Source organism: Elephas maximus, chromosome 27 (assembly GCF_024166365.1).
Source record: "Elephas maximus indicus isolate mEleMax1 chromosome 27, mEleMax1 primary haplotype, whole genome shotgun sequence".
NCBI lineage: Eukaryota > Metazoa > Chordata > Mammalia > Proboscidea > Elephantidae > Elephas > Elephas maximus.
Window position 1 is genome coordinate 10,403,856 of NC_064845.1, and position 18,364 is coordinate 10,422,219.

Below are 18,364 nucleotides of genomic sequence, written 5' to 3' on the forward strand. Positions count from 1 at the left end.
AGAAAACTTGAATGGCAACAACAAAGCCAGCGGTGATAATGATTAAATGACGCCTGTCATTCTGCTCCACCCTTGGGAGCTGCTCTCCACCCACTCCCAAGTGATGGATGTGTTTCTTACGATGCACTGGATTTAGACGTAGGGAAGGATGCAGACGGGGACATTTGTCAAATCACTAGAGAGTTGGCAAAGCAGCGTTTGACCTGCTGTGTAGAAAGCACTGGGTAACCGAACAAAAACTCATGAATGCTACAAAACCGAGGTCATCTTCCAATACCCCTAATATATCAAAGCTGGCTCATCTGTCATCAACCAGGAGTCAGGAATGTTAAACCTGGAAGGAACCTTAGAGAACCTGACCTAGAAACCAGGACACTGGCACACAAATCAGAGAACTTCCCCAAAGAAAAAGAGAAGTCCACATCTTATCTTTTATTACCCATACCCTCAAAATTGGAACATATATTAGACGTTGATGTTCTGAATTACCAAAGCTTTACTATACGTCCGAATTTACATGGTGTCTCGTTCCTGACCAAACAAACCTGCGTGGAGTGCAAAAACAAATTGTTAATATGTGAGCCAATTCTCTGCTGCCATCAACTTGAAAGACAGAAAAATAAAAAACAAAAACGAACGAAATCCAACTCTCCTGCATCGACTTTTTCTTTGTTCCTTCTTAGAAATACTTTTTTAGTGTAGAAAATCTGAAATCTAATCACTAATAGCCAACTTTGTAGCCTTTTTCAAGGCCCTTGAAACAATCTCTTGTCAATATATTCTACCTTTTAGAGATCGTTTTCATGAACTAATACTCTTTTAAAAACACCACAGTTAAAGCAACACCGAGAGAAGAGAAAGCTCTTTTCTGTAGCATCTCTGATAAGGAAATGGAAGTAAAACCAGTGCCGCCTGTGTAACTCGGAAATTTTAACAGTGGCAACAAAAGCTGAATATCATATTTTCAAATATCTTACAAAAGAAACCCACAGCCACCTATTTTTCCCACAGTAAGTTGCAGGTCCTTATTACCTAGCCCTCTTTTCTATAAGAATAAGTGACCTGTACCTTTCCTTACTACCGTTCCACAGGTAAAAGCGGCAGAAAACAAAGAGGAAGTTTGTCATTTCAAAAAAACAAATGAAAAATTGGCTTTTGCCTTTTGCCTTTGGGCTCCTGAGGAGTAATTTTTTATTTTTCCATGTGCATTAGTGTTCAACATACATGCAGTACTTATGCCTTTTCTAATAAAATGACATTTACGCTACATCTTTTTGGAAAAAATTGGTATTATGCGCCTGTGGCCATTTTTGGAAAGGATCTCTCTTTTAAGCACCTCAAAAATAGTTCAGTCTTTTCCCCACTCTCGCAACAGATAGCCACACATATCCTCAACACACGCATTAGACAGTTCTGCTCTTAGGCGCCCTTCAGCTCCATCTGCACTCTTGCTGTGCAATGGCTATAGTATAAAAATGCCTATTTTCACATGCTTTTGATATTACTCTATTTAATCACATACAGCTGTGGCTTATGAGACTGTTACAAAACACAATTTTAATGTAGTACTCGAAGCCAATTCTGGATAAACATCAACCATTTTCTCTCAAAAAAAGTTCGACATGAAAAAAGTTTTTTTGTGAAGGAGAAGGCTGGTTGTCTTAGAGTTCGGTATGGGCATAGTTGTGACGGTGCCCTCTCTCTGTCAAAAAAGACTGATGATGTCAAAAAGGACCATGTAAAATCATACTCGTGCAAAAGGGAAGCTTTCTAGAATTCCTGGGGCCAGAAAGACCTGGAATGAACTCATATCCTCCCCTTCTTCTTCCTTGAGTCCCTCCCTGGGAATCACTTCCACCCCCCATCCCCAAATAGATTTTATGACTTTATGGAAATCATTCTGAGTTATAATCTTTTTCTTTTTCTCCAAAGTGAGAGAACGTAAAAGGAAAACGCTTAGAAAGATCCCGTTAACAGAAATATACACGGTGTTTCCCTCAGCTCTGGAATTCTTCTGGAAAAAATAACATGGGCTTCTTACATTTCTACTTCCTTTAAGTAGGCACCACACTTAGTGTTGCTAAAATATGATTACTTTATTGAAAGAATGCAAAATATGCTTCAGAACTGTGTAACCATTCCACTGATAATAAAGACTGGAGAAAGTAAGAAAGAAAAAAATAAACTAAAAAGGGAGGGTGGCCCCTGGTGTCTATTTTCCTCTTATTTAAAACAAATTAAAGGTCTATACATTCAAAAATGAGACCCACAAGACTTATCATAGTTTCATGCTATCATATTACACCCCTCCGGAAGCAAAAGACATATTTTTGAGTTGTACCTAAAAATTCTCTTGCGGGAAGATTTTTAGAAAACCAGTTTTGTATGTTTCAGGCTTTCAAAGGAAAACAGAACTTGGGAGTTTTCAAGGCTGTTTTAAAACAGCTGGCAAGTCACCAACTCCAGCTATCAATGAGAATCTGAGTCAGGAAGTTCTAAGGAAATTCTAAACGCGTTCCCTCCCTCCACAAGACTTCTTGCATTTTTACGTGTAAGAAGTGTGCTGAGGGGTTGATTTGTTTTGCTCTTGGAGGGCCCGTCTATTCCTGTCTTTAAGGATATGCTTTGCCCCTTGGGTTTTTTCTTTGTTTGTTTTTTTGTTTTGCCCTTTAGGAGCCTCTCTCTTTTCGCATCCTCCTCAGCCCCTGTTTTCAAGTGTTTGTGCTTTCTATGGCACAATCAACTGGGCCCCAGCTAGACTCTTAGAGATGGGCGGCAGTCCAGGCTGCAGATGGTTGGAAACTCAGTCTGAAATCAGAGTGCATTTGATAAACGACTCCTTACACCTGACCCCGACTTCACACCAGGCACTGAATACAATCTGAGAACCACCAGCCAGAGAAACCCTGTCAGAGTCCCATCGTTTGAACCCCTTTCTTCTAGACCTTCTGGGGAACCAGATGGCCAAAGAAGGGAATGCAGTAAATGTGTGTAAGAGCAATGTGGTTGGAAACTGTGCAGTGGATTGGTTAAAAGAGTAAACGGGTCAGAGTAAAATCACAGTAAACTGGTAAGAATGTGGCAAAGGAAGAAAGGACAAACTTCACTCTGTGTGCTTAAGTAAAGGCTTTAAGCTTTATGAAGATGACTAAAACTTTCCAAATATCACATCTGAGAGGGATAGCTATTTCTCAAGTGCAAAATGTCAACTCCGAAGGCTGTGACCATGTTTTATCCTTTTTGGCTTTCCTAGTTCAACTAATTTGTTTTTCCAAGAGCCACTGCCACCCCCTGTAAAGTACCTCAAGTTCGGGAAGACATTCACCTTGAGTCCCATAATGCAATAGTAATACGCTGTATTGAAAAGACTGTAACAAAATACTTGAAAAAAAATGTAAGCTGTAGCTCAAATATCATTATATATTTTATTCCTAAGTCAAATTAACTCTTTTTTTTGTTGTTGTTCTCTCTCTCTAAAATTTGCTGGGTGTACTGGGTGGTCCTCCTAACACTAAATTTGCTTTGATAAAACTTTTTTTTTTTTTAGTTTTAATCCAATCACGTCTCTTACTTAAATATTACGATACGCCACCAAGATTTTTCATTCCTCCAGAACCAAAAGCAATGTTTCTTCTTGAAAATGCTTTTTTTGGGAGAAAAAATAGGTGGAAAAGAAAGAAAATGATGAATTTTAAGATGTAAAATCTAGGAGCATGAGCACGCTGTAACAACTTGGCTACAAAGTCAAGTTTCAAGTGAGGCACCTTTTTCTTAGTTTCATCTTTTTTTTTTTTTAACTTACATATACACTTTTCTAATTTGATCACTCATGTGAAGCACTTGGGAAGTTCTTCAAAGGGCAAGAAGCATAAATATATTGTCTTTTTTTTGAAGAAGCTAAGTTAAGAGATTGGATCTAAAAGACTGAAAACTTACAGCAACAGAGAAGGCAGGGAGGTCGTACAAGTTTCTCGAAAACTTTCATATGCATTTGAGGGAATAGAAAACATTTGCCTTTTTTAAAAAATTCTTATTTTCATTTTGTTTTATTCTAAGAAAATAGCAGCTGTGTCTAACAATACTCATATTTAAGTAGAAAGAGAAAGCTCAGTACTCTGCATTTTCGGAATGAATGCAAAAATAACATTTTCAGTTCTTTAAAAGCTCATGAACATCTTCCCCCAAAATCTAATGTCAGAAAATAGCTTCTGTGGATTGGGGTGGGGGTTGGGGACTGGAAAACCTGAGTTTATACAACAATTTAAGCTATGCTATCACCAGAATATGATTTTTGTTTACCAACAATATGAATTCTTTATGTATCACACACACAAAAAAAAGTATCAGCATCCTTTTAAATCGCTTGGATAAGTGGATAACAAGGCTTAAAAGGACACTGGATTTTCTGAGTTGCACCTAGCCTTACCCCATAAATATAAGCAGCATGTATTTCAAATTACTATAAGTTACACTTGAGAAACAAGTATACAAAGCATCAAAAGTGATACTGACACACCCCAGTTGTCTTCCCGTTACAGTAGGGCATTATGGTATTTCATTGCATATTATTAAACCTGTGAGAAAGTCCTCACATTTAAAACATGATGACATACTGACCCTTCATCCCATTCCCTCTGCACCCCAGTTTCAGAAAAGGGCATGTTTTCACAGCTTCAGCTTCCAGGAATGTTTTCAAATGTCTGTCATTTCAGAGTCGCCATAACAATATTCGACAACTTCACAGCACTGTCGAAATTTTACAGCATGATAATCGATATGAACTATCAGGACTACCGAGACAGCAGGTCTTATATGCCCTACCACCCTGATATCCGATTACCCAAATATCAGCTTAAGATGCCTAATGAGTCTAACTACTTTAAAGATGTCCCAGAAGTTGATGGCTTTGGCTCGCTTGAAAGTAACAAGATCCAGATGCTGCCTGCCTACACAGCACTAAACTATATAGGAGCCCAAGCAGATTAAAATATTGCTCTGTATATTTTCAGGCTCTCCTCTTTTCCCTCACCACATCACTCTTCCTCTTTACCCCGTAACACACACACACACACCTTTTCCACCAGTGTAACTCATCCCTGTGTCTTCAATACAATCCGCCCAGCATGTATTATCTCCTGCCAGTGAGAGGTTAAAAGAAATCTCAAGCAGAAAAGCAATTAGTTCATTCATATTGAGCTAAAGTTTCCTTTCCGAATCTACTCTACAGTAGAAAACAAGTACCAAACAGAAAGCGTGATGTTTGAAACATTTGGAAAAATTTAGCCAAATGAGTAAAAGGGATGGAATGTCCAATATTTTTCATCCAACCCTTGAGGTTATTGTTTTCGTTTCTTTTGGGGGATGAGAAATGACCATCAATTTCCCCCTTTTTAACTTGTCCTGGCTTTGCCATTTCCTGGAAGAATGGCAGGCAGCCTTCTCTACTCAATCCCCCAAAGAGTTAAAACTCAAGGTGCTGGTATGGGAGGGCTGGTCTATTTCGGCAGCAGCACAAACTAAATGTTCACAAAGGCAAAAAGCAATGTGAGACGACCTTGGAGGGGCAAGGCAGAACACCCAGCAACTGAAATAGAAAGAGAGGAAAAAAAAAAAATCCAACAGTCTTTAATATAACACTGAAAGTCTGCTGCTCGATCTGGTTTACAAACAGGCATTGTTTGATGAGACAGAATAAATGAGAGATAACTACAGCATGAATTACCAAACCTAATCATATCAACGACTCCCGGTGACAGCACAGATTCCTCTGGCATGCCTAGCTCACTTTCAGCATATTTATTTATTAAGAGGACAGCGGAGTCTGGCTAATATAATACAAAGTAATATCATCTATAAAGAAATACAATCCAGGCATTCGAAGGGGTCACTCTACCAACACCCCCCTCCCCCCACATAAAGTCCAACTGAATTGACAAATTGGAGCTATGATTTCACACCTGAGGGTCTTTCAATATCTTAACTGCAGGATGAAGTTCAGGGTTAGCACTGCCCACTGCTTAGTTTTGTGGGCTTGCCTCGGAGCCCCTAATGATCGTTTGAGCTCAGACACTGAAAGCCGAAAGTATTTAACCAATTCAAGGCCAATTACCATCAGTTACATTCCTGCCCTCTGCAAAACCCAGGCCTCCTCATGGCAGCGGACACAGAAAAATAAAGCCTCTAAAAGTAATATCTTTTGCAAAGCCTCTCAAGTGAGCTTCTAGCACCCTGATCATCATAAACAGAAAATAAAATACACAAGGCAAATAGAAAATAAAAATGCACCCAGACAAACTCTAAGAGACTTTGGCGAGCACCCCTATGGCTTCTCACACCCTTCTTTCACTCTATACTCAGCCATCAAAAGTTTGAGTCGCCCCCCCCCACCCCCCTGGTAAGTCCTAGCCAGTGGGAAAAAAACCCTTAGAGAGCCACAAACAAAGAATAGCTCACCAGAAAAGCCCCTGAGATTGTATTCTCGTGCCTGATAATCACTGTTGTGATGTCCTTTCTAACAACCTTGCCTATCTGCAAAGGACTTCAGGGAGAGCCGGAACATTTATTTTCCCAAATAACAACAAAGGAACAGGAGCAAAAACTATTATCTCCCCTTAAAGAGAAAGCCACAATTCCGGGTTTGCTGCTTTCTTCCTCTATCCTCCTCTGCCTCATTAACTCCACTGGTATGTTACTAATTTCAAAGAGGCAGGGACAGGGGACCGGGGAGGGATGAAATGATAATTCACATGCCTATGTTTCCCATCCAACTGCAGACAGATGCCACACTGCCTGACAGACTGTGGGGTGAGCCATACCTTGGTTTGGAGATAATGAGGATAGTAGTACGTGTACTGGGGGTACATTTGTGGCTGATCCAGGCGTTTGCCCATGTAGCTGGAATCTTTATCTCCGAGGCAGGGAACTGGATGACAGGGATAGTGCCCTAGGCCGAGCTTCCTCTTAAACCACTATTCCTGACAGTCCGGATGACTGATGAGGCTTCGTAGACTCCTCGTCTTCCACCACTCGCTAGTTCCAACACAGCAAGAATTTAAAAAAGAAAACGCACCAAAAAAGAAAGAAAAAAAGGTGGGGGTGGGATCAGTAGGGAAAAAAGAAACCCACACACAGACGTCCCAAATCTTCCTGGCTTCTCCCAGCTGCTGGGGTCCACTTGGGATGAAGCAGTTTGTTCTCTAACCAGGCTGCCTGGAGTGATGTCAATTGCCAGCGTTTGTAAAGGGAAAAAAAAATCAAAGTCCTTTTAGCACAACTCCGAATCCTTGCAGCTCAGCTTCCTGTCTCCCGTTTCTCTCTTTACCCACCTTAAAGAAAAAGAAAAAAAGAAGTAGGAAAAAAAAAATGAAAGAAAGAGAAAGAATGAAAGGAAAGAAAAACAAAAAAAAAAAGAAAGAAAGAAAAAGAAAGGGGAAAAGGAAAAAGAAAAAAAAAAAAGGAAAAAAAAATCTTGCACAGCTTAGTTGCTGCTGTCTCCCTCCCAGAGTGACATGGTGTTCGGGGCTTCTCCTGTCCTTTCATTCACTTCCCCTCCTTCCAGCCGGTGGGTGGAACCGAGAGAGCCTCTCCAGGGAGCGGCGTACGCAGTCCAGAAGGCTGCAGTATTTCCTCCAAGAAAAAAAAAAAAAAGCCGCTTCAACCCCTGCTGCAAGCAAAGTTCCGATTCCCTCTGCTGGCTATCTCGAATAGCAAAGTGATTTTTGCAGCAAGGCTGCTGCCGCTGGAACTGAACCTGGGGAACTCGAATGCAGGCAGTGGATTATTCCCTAACCCTCGCTCCGTCTACCCTACACAAGAGCTGCCTTCCTTTCTTTTCTTGCCAAGTTCCAAGGTAAGCCACAAGGATGAACAAAACACAGAAGACTATGGGATGGAAGAGAGAAGGAAGAAAGGAAGGAGGAAAAAAAAAAAAAAAAAGGCAGAGAGACTAACCTTGCTGCTTAAAATGGAAAAAGAGTGTCCCGAATGCTTTCAAAACCTGTTCACACACTAAAGCTGCATGAATCCAAAGACCTGGGTTGGAAACTAACCTTTTACTTCCTGGAGGATATGAAGGATGCAAAGTATTGAAGAAATTTTAGAGTCTATTCCAGAACAACATTAACAAGCCATGCAGCATCAGTTAGCAAAGATCACCTTAGCATAGCAGAAATAATAATTCTTATCATTGCACTCATTTGTAAAAATCAAATGAAGTGACCTCCGTAGGCTTGTCAGCTTCTTTATAAATAAAATCACTAAGCTTCTCCCCATGTAAATCCCTTTATGATTCTTTTAATTCATGGGTATTTTAATCACTTTATTGGTATCATTTCAATATTAAAAAAAATAATAACTTGGCAGAGTTTTGTCCCCCACCAATAATAAGGAATAGTCTGACATGTCTATCAGCTGCTACATTGTAATACAAATTGTTTCAGAGAAAATATATTTCCTTAAAGGGTCCCTTTTCAAGGCGGGCAAAGCTAAAATTAGATGCGCCAGCTGTGTTTTGCTGTGAGTGTTCACGCATGCCCAAAGCGTGGGCAGACCAATATTGAGCTCCTTTCTACTTTGTCAAGTCGGCTCTGTTCTCCTGAAGAGAGAGTTGTCCTTTCAGATAAAAGTTCCTGGTACAAATCCTGGGTCCTTGTCAGTAAGAATGGAGAATTCTAGCCAACTGCACACACGGTGAAGGAGCCCTGGTGGTGCAGTGGTTAAGTGTTCAGCTGCTCACCCAAAGGCCAGTGGTTCAAACCCACCAGTAGCTCCGTGGGAGAAAGATGTGGCAGTCTGCTTCGTGAACATCACTGCCTTGGAAGCCCTATGGGGCAGTTCTGCTCTGTCCTACAAGGTCACTATGAGTCAGAATGGACTGGACGGCACGCAAGGATGATGACTGATGACGTAACATGATGCCCATCCAAGTACATGTCCCATCCCCCCTGAGGCAACTCAGGGCAACTGGTTTCTGGAAGCTGTGTGAGTGTTACGTGTGTTCCATGGAGAAAGATGAGGGTGGTGGATAGTCGGATGTTTTACTGTTGACAAGAATAACAATCAGAAGGAAGGAAGGAGGGAGGGAGGGAGGGTGGAAGGGGAGGAATTAGGAGCCCCGACAATATTATAATTGGAAAAATTAAATCGACTCCAGTGAAGTTTTAAATTGTGTTTTTCTGGGCCTCAGTTGTCCCACCTGTAAAATGGAAATACTGCCAACTTACCCGGCTGACAGCAGTAAATGAATTCAGATACTAAAAATCACATTGAATTAAAATCCTTCAGTGACATCACATTGCTCAGACAATAAAGTCCTGACTCCTGGGAATAGTTTTCCAGACACCTGGTGGCCTGGCCCCTACTTCTTTCTCCAGTCTCAGATCTTGTACTCTGCCTTGCACATTCTATCCTTAAGTCACACTGAAGTGTTTTCAGACCTGAAACACGCTCTTTTGGGGCCCTCTGCCATTCCTTCTGTCCAAAGCACCCCCCCAACCCAACTTTCACCTTTTTTTTTTTTAAGTGTGGTAAAAAAAATATATACATAATGCAACATTCGCCAATTCAACATTTTTTACATGTATAATTCAGCGACACCAATTACCTTAATCATGGCCAACCTTCACCAGTATCCATTGCCAAATTTTCCATCACCGACAACACTCAGTGCTTCCTGAACATGACTGCCTTTCCCTTCCCTTCTATCTCTGGTAACCACTCATAAACTTTGGTCTCTATACCATTGCCTATTCTAGATTATTTCATGTAAGTGGGATCATACATTTGTCCTCTTGTGACTGACTTGTCTTACTCAGCAGACTGTTTTCAAGGTTCAGCCATGTTACAGGATGTATCAGGACTTTGCTTCTCTTTACGACAATATAATATTCCATTATATGAACATACCCCATTTTGTTTATCCATTCATCTGCTGATGGACATTTAGGTTGTTTCCACCTTTCAGCTATTGTGAAAAACGCTCCAAAGAACATTGGTGTATACGTGTTGGTTTGAGTCACTGCTTTCAAGTCTCTTGGGTACACATGTAGGCCCGGAGCCCTGATGGTGCAGTGGTTTTAAGAGCTCTGTTGCTAACCAAAAGATCGGCAGTTCAGATCCACCAGCCACTCCTTGAAAACCCTATGGGGTGGTTCTACTCTGTCCTGAAGGGTTGCTATGAGTCACTGTTGACTCAATGGCAGTGGGTTTTCGGGTACCCCCACCTCTTTTATGCTCCATCCCATTCTTCAGGTTTCAACATGGATATCATCTCCCTGAAGGTCCTAATAGAATGCTTATAACAGTGTATTTGCTTTTTCTTCTATGATGGTCTCCACCCGGAGAGATCAGGAAGCTACATTATTCTAATTTACCTTCCTATTTCCCAACACCAGCATGGAATCTGGTTCAAAATGGGTGCTTGGTCAATGCTTGAAGAATAAAACGTTTTAAACTTGATAATAATTCTAAGCCAACTCATATCTTTCTGTCAGTACATTTTAGAGCTTGCCACAGGTCAGCTGCTGTTTCAGGTACAGGGGATATAGTAATGCACGGAACAGAACGAGACCCTTCCCTCACGGATCATATATCATAGTGGGGGAGATAAACAAGGGAATAAACAGGTAAACACAATGTTAGGTGGTGTTTAGCACCATAAATATAAGCCTAGTAGAGACAAACAGAGTAGCAAGGATTCTACTTTAGTAGGATGGTTGGGAGATGCTCTTCGAGGAAGAAACCCAAGTGTCAAGGGCATGAACACGTCCTGGGCCCTGAGAGGGTACTTAGCATTTACAACATTGGTTCTGACCCAGAATGCTTCAGTTCCAGTCCTCCCTCTGCTATGCCCTCATCTGTCAAATGTCATGGCTCGCTTCATAGTTAAACAACTATCCCGATGCTCCTGGAAGAGATAGGAAGAATGTCTCATTTACAAATGAAAGACCAAATAAATAACTGCTCAACCCAAGCTTTAGTTCACTTACATGTAAAGTTCTCAGCATGTGTTGGTGCTATCAGCAACTTCTACGAAAATTGCCACTTTCCAAAATGCTATTCTATTTCATTGGCTTATTGTTATGTTCTGGGCACCAACTGTCATTAGCTTAACACTCATTGCACATTTAAAGCTTCACTGAAATAATGCAGAGAGGGCTTACCACTTTTGAGGATTGCAAAGCCTCTGTTTTTATTTATTTTATTTTTCCCTCAGAGATACCAGGATCTTTCATGGCAATTCGAAAGTCAAGATACTCATGTCAGAAATAGCTTTTATATCATTCCTGCACTCTTGGAGCAATAGTGCTGCCCATTTAAATGATCAAGTTAAGATAGGAGGTCACTGGTGTAAGGCACGCTTTAAATCAAAAGCCAGCTGTGTCCCATTTACCAACTAGCCACCAAATTTTGCTCAAATCCAAGAGCAGTAAACTGCATCAAAGGGTATGGATTCTTACAGATTCACATGAATCACAGTCCGGACTGGAGAGGCACTCGGTTAAGACAAGCTCTTGGCTAACGGGACAGAGACAGTGGTCCAGGTATGCCATCCAGTTGTGGGGGAGTGACAGTACTGATATAAGGGCCAAACTGTATAGAGGTGGAGATTTTCTTCTGGTCTGCCCTTGACCTATCCACTCAGAGAATAACTGGGTCCTCTTTTTTGGTAGTTTATATTTTAAACTATACTTAATCAAAAGAAAGGCCCTTGGATGGTGCAAGCAGTTTGTGATTGGCTACTAACCATAAAGGTCAGCAGTTCAAACCCACCCATTGGCTCCATGGAAAAAAGGCCTGGTGATCTGCTGTCATAAAGATTATAAACCTATCACACGGGGTGGCAATGAGTAGGAATTCACTCCACCGCAACAGATAACAGTAGTTAAAAGGAAAAGAAAACAGTAGATATATAAACAGAAAACATAACTCCACCTTCAAAAGCTAATATTCTATCTTCAAGAAGGACATCCATGACCATGAATAAAGTCAAAAACAAACAAATGGACAAAGCATCTTCCTCCTTCTTTGTTCAAATCTGTGGAATCCCTAAAGTAACAGTTTGCCAAAGGGGCTAAACATAAAAGTTGTTTGTAATAAAATTTTTTTTTACCAGTACAAGATGGTAGATCACAAATTTCAGCATTAAGGTAGTGTTATAGCTGTCTTTTCTCCTAGTAAATTCTTACTACTGGTTCAGGCAAACACTTGAGACAAATTTGGAGAAAGAGAGACAAGTGATGTCAGAATGTGTGTTCCAAAAGTAAAGTGTAATTGGATGTTAAAAATTTCATGTAGATAAAGACAGTAAAATTGGACCTTTGGAAGAAAATCTTAAGCCTCAGGACAAAATTATAATAAAAGAATATAATCTGATACAGTTAATCAAGTAGAAAAGCAAAAATAATTTCAAACAAGGAACACTTTTAACTCCAACAAAATCTCATTGAGCACCTACTGTGTGCCTAGATAACTAAGGATACCAGTATAAATATCGCTGATTTGTCCTCAAATAGATTTAAAAACTCAGTATTTACCAAACTAGTCATTCAGTAAAGACTTTCATCCTGTTTCCTATACCTGAGTACCAACAAAAACCCAAACCAACCCCATTGCCATCGAGTTGATTCCGACTCATAGTGACCCTCCAGGACATAGCAGAACTGCCCCATAGGGTTTCCAAGAAGCGGCTGGTGGATTCAAACTGACAACGTTTTGGGTAGTAGTCACACCCTTAACTACTGTGCCACCAGGGCTTCACCAACTGAAACAGCAGTTAGTAAATAATTTTAACTTCCCCCCACCCCAGGAATGTATACTTTGAAATAATTATCAGAAATAATATACAGGAAATCTCATGTTGATTTTGCTTCTATTATCTTTGCAGAAAATATATACATTATATTCTCTATGTATACATTTTTCATAACACCTCATATTTCTGGTAGGCCTATGTAGTTGTCCTCTATCACTAGGATTACAAAGACTCCTGCTTCCCCATTCTGTCAAAAGTAGGCATGGCCACATGACATGCTGTGATCAATAAAATCTAAAGCAAGAGTGGCATGTGTAAAAATTTTTAACTTCTGATGTTTAATTCTCTGGCCCATTCTTCTCTGGTGGAAGCATGAGGTGATGTGGAGAAGCCATAAAAGGCAGAATCTTGGAAGGCTGCAGACAGCTATCTTGGTTAGCTGCCTGGACCAGCCATTGACTTATCATGAGTGAGAAATAAACCTTTGTAACACTAAACTATTGAGATTTGATAACTGTTACCACATCCACCAAACAAATATTACTTAGCCTTCCCTACTCGAGGGTTTAATACAATATTACTTATAGTTCGACTATTGTTATTATATTTTTTGGCTTCTTTGTTTGAGTATATCTCCATCACTATCCAAGCTCCATAAAGGCAGATAATTTATCTGTCATGTTCATGGATATATGCCCAACATCTAGAACAATCATTAGGATTTAATATACACATAATAAATGTCTGTTAAATCAATGAATGAATAAACTGTTCCATCTAAAATCACCTCATTTATTTACCAGTGGTCAATATGCTAGACTTTCGGAAAGAATAGAAAGGGAAATGAGACATATACCCAAAAGGTAAAAAACCGCATTGCCATCAAGTCGATTCCAACTCATAGCGACCCTATAGGACGGAGTAGAACTGCCTTATAGAGTTTCCAAGGAATACCTGGTGGATTTGAACTGCTGACCTTTTGGTTAGCAGCTGTAGCTCTAAACCACTATGCCACCAGGGTTTCCTAAAAGGTAAAAAAGTATGTTAAACTTTCTGGGAGAAAAGCTAGTAAAGTAATGAGCATTCAGTGAGAGGAAAGGTTTTTCTGCATTGACTATTTGGTATAGGTGCTGGAGTACGGGGCCAACCAGTAAAAAAAGAAAGACAGTGGTGGAGGAAATTAACTAAAATATAGGTAGCCTACTACCATGTATCTGTCAGTTTGTCATACTGTGGGGGGCTTCAGTGTTGCTGTGATGCTGGAAGCTGTGCCACCAGTATTCAGATACCAGCAGGGTCACCTATGGAGGAGCTGAGCTTCCAGACTAAGATAGACTAGGAAGAAGGACCCTGCAGTCTACTTTCAGCTGAGCTTCCAGACTAAGATAGACTAGGAAGAAGGACCCTGCAGTCTACTTCTGAAAAGCATTACCCAGTGAAAACCTTACAAATAGCAGCGGAACACTGTCTGATATAGTGCCGGAAGGTGAGCCCCCCAGGTTGGAAGGCACTCAAAAGATGACTGGGGAAGAGCTGCCTCCTCAAGGCAGAGTCGACCTTAATGACATGGGGGGAGTAAAGTTTTTGGGACCTTCATTAACTGATGTGGCACAACTCAAAATGAGAAGAAACAGCTGCAAACATCATTAAAAACTGAGACCTGGAATGTAGACAGTATGAATCTAGGAAAATTGGAAATCATCAAAAGTGAAATGGAATGCGTAAACATCAATATCCTAGGCATTAGAGAGCTGAAATGGACTGATATTGGCCATTTTGATTCGGACAATCATATAGCCTACTATGCTGGGAACAACTTGAAGAGGGTTGGTGTTGCATTCATCATCAAAAAGAACATTTCAAGATCTATCCTGAAGTACAATGCTGTCAGTGACAGGATAATATCCATACGCCTATTTTTTTTTTTTTTTTATAAGGAAGACCAGTTAATACAACTATTATTCAAATTTACACAACAACATCTTTGGCACTAGGGCCAAAGATGAAGAAATAGAAGATTTTTATCAGCTGCTACAGTCTGAAATTGATTGAACACGCAATCAAGGGGCATTACTGGTCATTGGAATGTGAAAGTTAGAAACAAAGAAGAAGGATCAGTAGTTGGAAAATATGACCTTGGTGATAGAAACAATGCCGGAGATCGAATGATAGAATTCTGTAAGACCAATAACTTCTTCATTGCAAATACCTTCTTTCACCAACATAAATGGCGACTATACACATGGACCTCACCAGATGGAACACACAGAAATCAAATTGACTACATCGGTGGAAAGAAACAATGGAAAAGCTCAATATCATCACTCAGAACAAGGCCAGCGGTTGACTGTGGAACAGATCATCAACTTCTCATTTGCAAGTTCAAGCTGAAACTGAGGAAAATCAGAGCAAGTCCATGAAACCCAAAATATGACTTTGAGTATATCCCACTTGAATTTAGAGAACATCTGAAGAATAGATTTGACGCACTAAGCACTAGCAACCGAAGACCAGACGAGTTGTGGAATGACATCAAGGACATCATCCATGAAGAAAGCAAGAGGTCATTTAAAAGACAGGAAAGAAAGAAAAGATCAAGATGGCTGGCAGAGGAGACTCTGAAACTTGCTCTTGAACTTTGAGCGGCTAAAGCAAAAGGAAGAATTGATGAAGAACCGAACAGAAGATTTCAAAGGGCAGTTCTAGAAGACAAAGTATTATAATGACATGTGCAAAGAGCTGGAGATGGAAAACCAAAAGGGAAGAACATGCTCAGCATTTCTCAAGCTGAAAGAACTGAAGAAAAAATTCAAGCCTCGAGTTGCAATAGCAAAGGATTCTATGGGAAAAATATTAAACGACACAGGAAGAATGAAAAGAAGATGGAAGGAATACACAGAGTCATTATGCCCAAAGAATTAGTCGATGTTCAACCATTTCAAGAGGTGGCATATGATCGGAAACCGATGGTACTGAAGGAAGAAGTCCAAGTTGCTCTGAAGGCATTGGCAAAAACAAAATTCCTGGAATTGATGGAATATCAATTGAGATGTTTCAACAAACGGATGCAGCACTGGAGGTGCTCACTCGTCTATGCCAAGAAATATGGAAGACAGCTTCCTGGCTAACTGACTGGAAGAGATCTATATTTATGGCTATTCCCAAGAAAGGTGATCCAACCGAATGTGGAAATTATAGAACAATATCATTAATACCACAAGCAAGCAAAATTTTGCTGAAGATCATTCAAAAATGGCTGCAGCAGTATATCAACAGGGAACTGCCAGAAATTCAGGCTGGTTTCAGAAGAGGATGTGGAACCAGGGATATCACTGCTGATGTCAGATGGATCCTGGCTGAAAGCAGAGAATACCAGAAGGATGTTTACCTGTGTTTTATTGACTATGCAAAGGCATTCGACTGTGTGGATCATAACAAGTTATGGATAACATTGCAAAGAATGGGAATTCCAGAACACTTAATTGTGCTCATGAGGAATCTTTACATAGATCAAGAGGCAGTTGTTCGGACAGAACAAGGGGATACTGATTGGTTTAAAGTCAGGAAAGGTATGCGTCAGGGTTGTATTCTTTCACCATACCTATTCAATCTACATGCTGAGCAAATAATACGAGAGGTTGGACTATATGAAGAAGAACGGGGCATCAGGATTGGAGGAAGGCTCATTAACAACCTGCGTTATGCAGATGACACAACCTTGCTTACTGAATGTGAGGAGGACTTGAAGCACTTACTAATGAAGATCAAAGACCACAGCCTTCAGTATGGATTGCACCCCAACATAAAGAAAACAAAAATCCTCACAACTGGACCAAGGAGCACCATCCTGATAAATGGAGAAAAGATTGAAGTTGTCAAGGATTTCGTTTTACTTAGATCCACAATTAACAGCCATGGAAGCAGCAGTCAAGAAATCAAAAGGCGCATCGCACTGGTAAATCTCCTGCAAAGGACCTCTTTAAAGTGTTGAAGAGCAAAGATTCACTTTGAAGACTAAGGTGCGCCTGATCCAAGCCATGTATTTTCAATCACATCATATGCATGTGAAAGCTGGACAATGGGAAGACTGAAGAAGAACTGATCCCTTTGAATTGTGGTGTTGGCGAAGAATATTGAATATACATACCATGAACTGCCAAGAGAATGAACAAATCTGTCTTAGAAGAAGTACTACCAGAATGCTTAGAAGGAAGAATGGCGAGATTACGTCTTACATACTTTGGACATGTTGTCAGGAGGGATCAGTCCCTGGAGAAGGACATCGTGCTTGGCAAAGTACAGGGTCAGCAGAAAAGAGGAAGACCCTCAACGAGGTGGATTGACACAGTGGCTGCAACGATGAGCTCAAGCATAACAATGATTGTAACGATGGTGCAGGACCGGGTAGTGTTTCGTTCTGTTGTGCGTAGGGTCGCTATGAGTCAGAACCAACTGGACGGCACCTAACAACAACAACACTACATTCTAGACAATGTACTAAACTAGTTAACCAGCTGCCATTGAGTTGACTCTGACTCATAGTGATTCTAACTCCTGGCGATTCCATGTGCGTCAGAGCAGAACTGTGCTCCACAGGCTTTTCAGTGGCTGATTCTTCAGAAGTAAATCACCAGGCATTTCTCTTGAGGTTCCTCTGGGTAGCTTTTAACCTCCGACCTTTAGGTTAGCTGCCAAGCACAGTAACCATTTCCATCACACAGGGATTCCAGACACTGAACTAGAAGATTATAAATGTTTTCTTCGTTAAAACTCACCAGCACTTGGGACATGAATATGGTTTTTCATACTTTACAGTTGATAATACTAAGTGAGAGATATTAAGATGATACTAAGTATGTTATCCAAGTTCACCCATTTATATATTGGTAGAAGAATATTCCTGATTCAGGTCTGTATGGACCCAAATTCAGGCTTTTTCCTCAGCATCATTTGTTAGGGGTCTTAAATGCTTTATTACAAAATTGGATGAGACTATGCTTTGTGTTTGAAATTAAAAAGTCATAGTATAAATAAAAGCCCTGAATATCATATTTTTTTCACAAATAACACACGCATGTAAACAACACGCCTGCACATGTAATGATTACAAATATAATGCATGGAAGGGATGTGCAATGCGCAAAAAGCATTTAACATGTGTTATTTGTGCAAAAAGACGGCAAATTAGTTTTTTCGTCAAAGAGAACATGGTATGGAACATAGAGAAAACTGGAGAGAATAAGCATACTCTTCTGTCATATAGCCTAACTCTATTTGCATGACAGGTTACTGAAATGAAAGAAAATACAGGGTAGCTATGGCAGTTGAGAGCGATGGGCATTCTTACACATCCCGAGTAAATGCCTATGCTTTCTAATAGAGTTAAAAAAAATGCATAGTCCTAAAAATCGTCATCCTTTTTTACCTAAGAGTTTTAAACAGATGATCAGATTAGCATTTTAAGATGAAATAATTGGAGAAAATGAAATGTCCAATGCTAGCAGGTGGGTCAAATAAATCACAGCATAGACTATAATTCGACCACTAAGATGATGCTTAGAAAACATTTTAAGAATAAGCAAAACACTTCCATTGAATAGCTAATGGAAAAAA

General features: G+C 40.2%; 1 protein-coding gene across 9 annotated transcripts in view; it reads right to left on the reverse strand.

Moving 5' to 3' along the window:
* Nucleotides 1-7,640, reverse strand: part of RBMS3 (RNA binding motif single stranded interacting protein 3) — an 817,329-nt gene extending 809,689 nt beyond the window's left edge. For 3 of the 9 annotated variants that reach the window (XM_049870954.1, XM_049870947.1, XM_049870950.1), the window contains exon 1: nt 6,816-7,638. In XM_049870954.1, the coding sequence (XP_049726911.1) occupies nt 6,816-6,890 (75 nt within the window). In that variant the 5' untranslated portion in view covers nt 6,891-7,638. The other 6 variants (XM_049870955.1, XM_049870951.1, XM_049870948.1 and 3 more) reach the window with 5 other exon arrangements.
* Between the last annotated feature and the right edge of the window lie 10,724 nt (nt 7,641-18,364).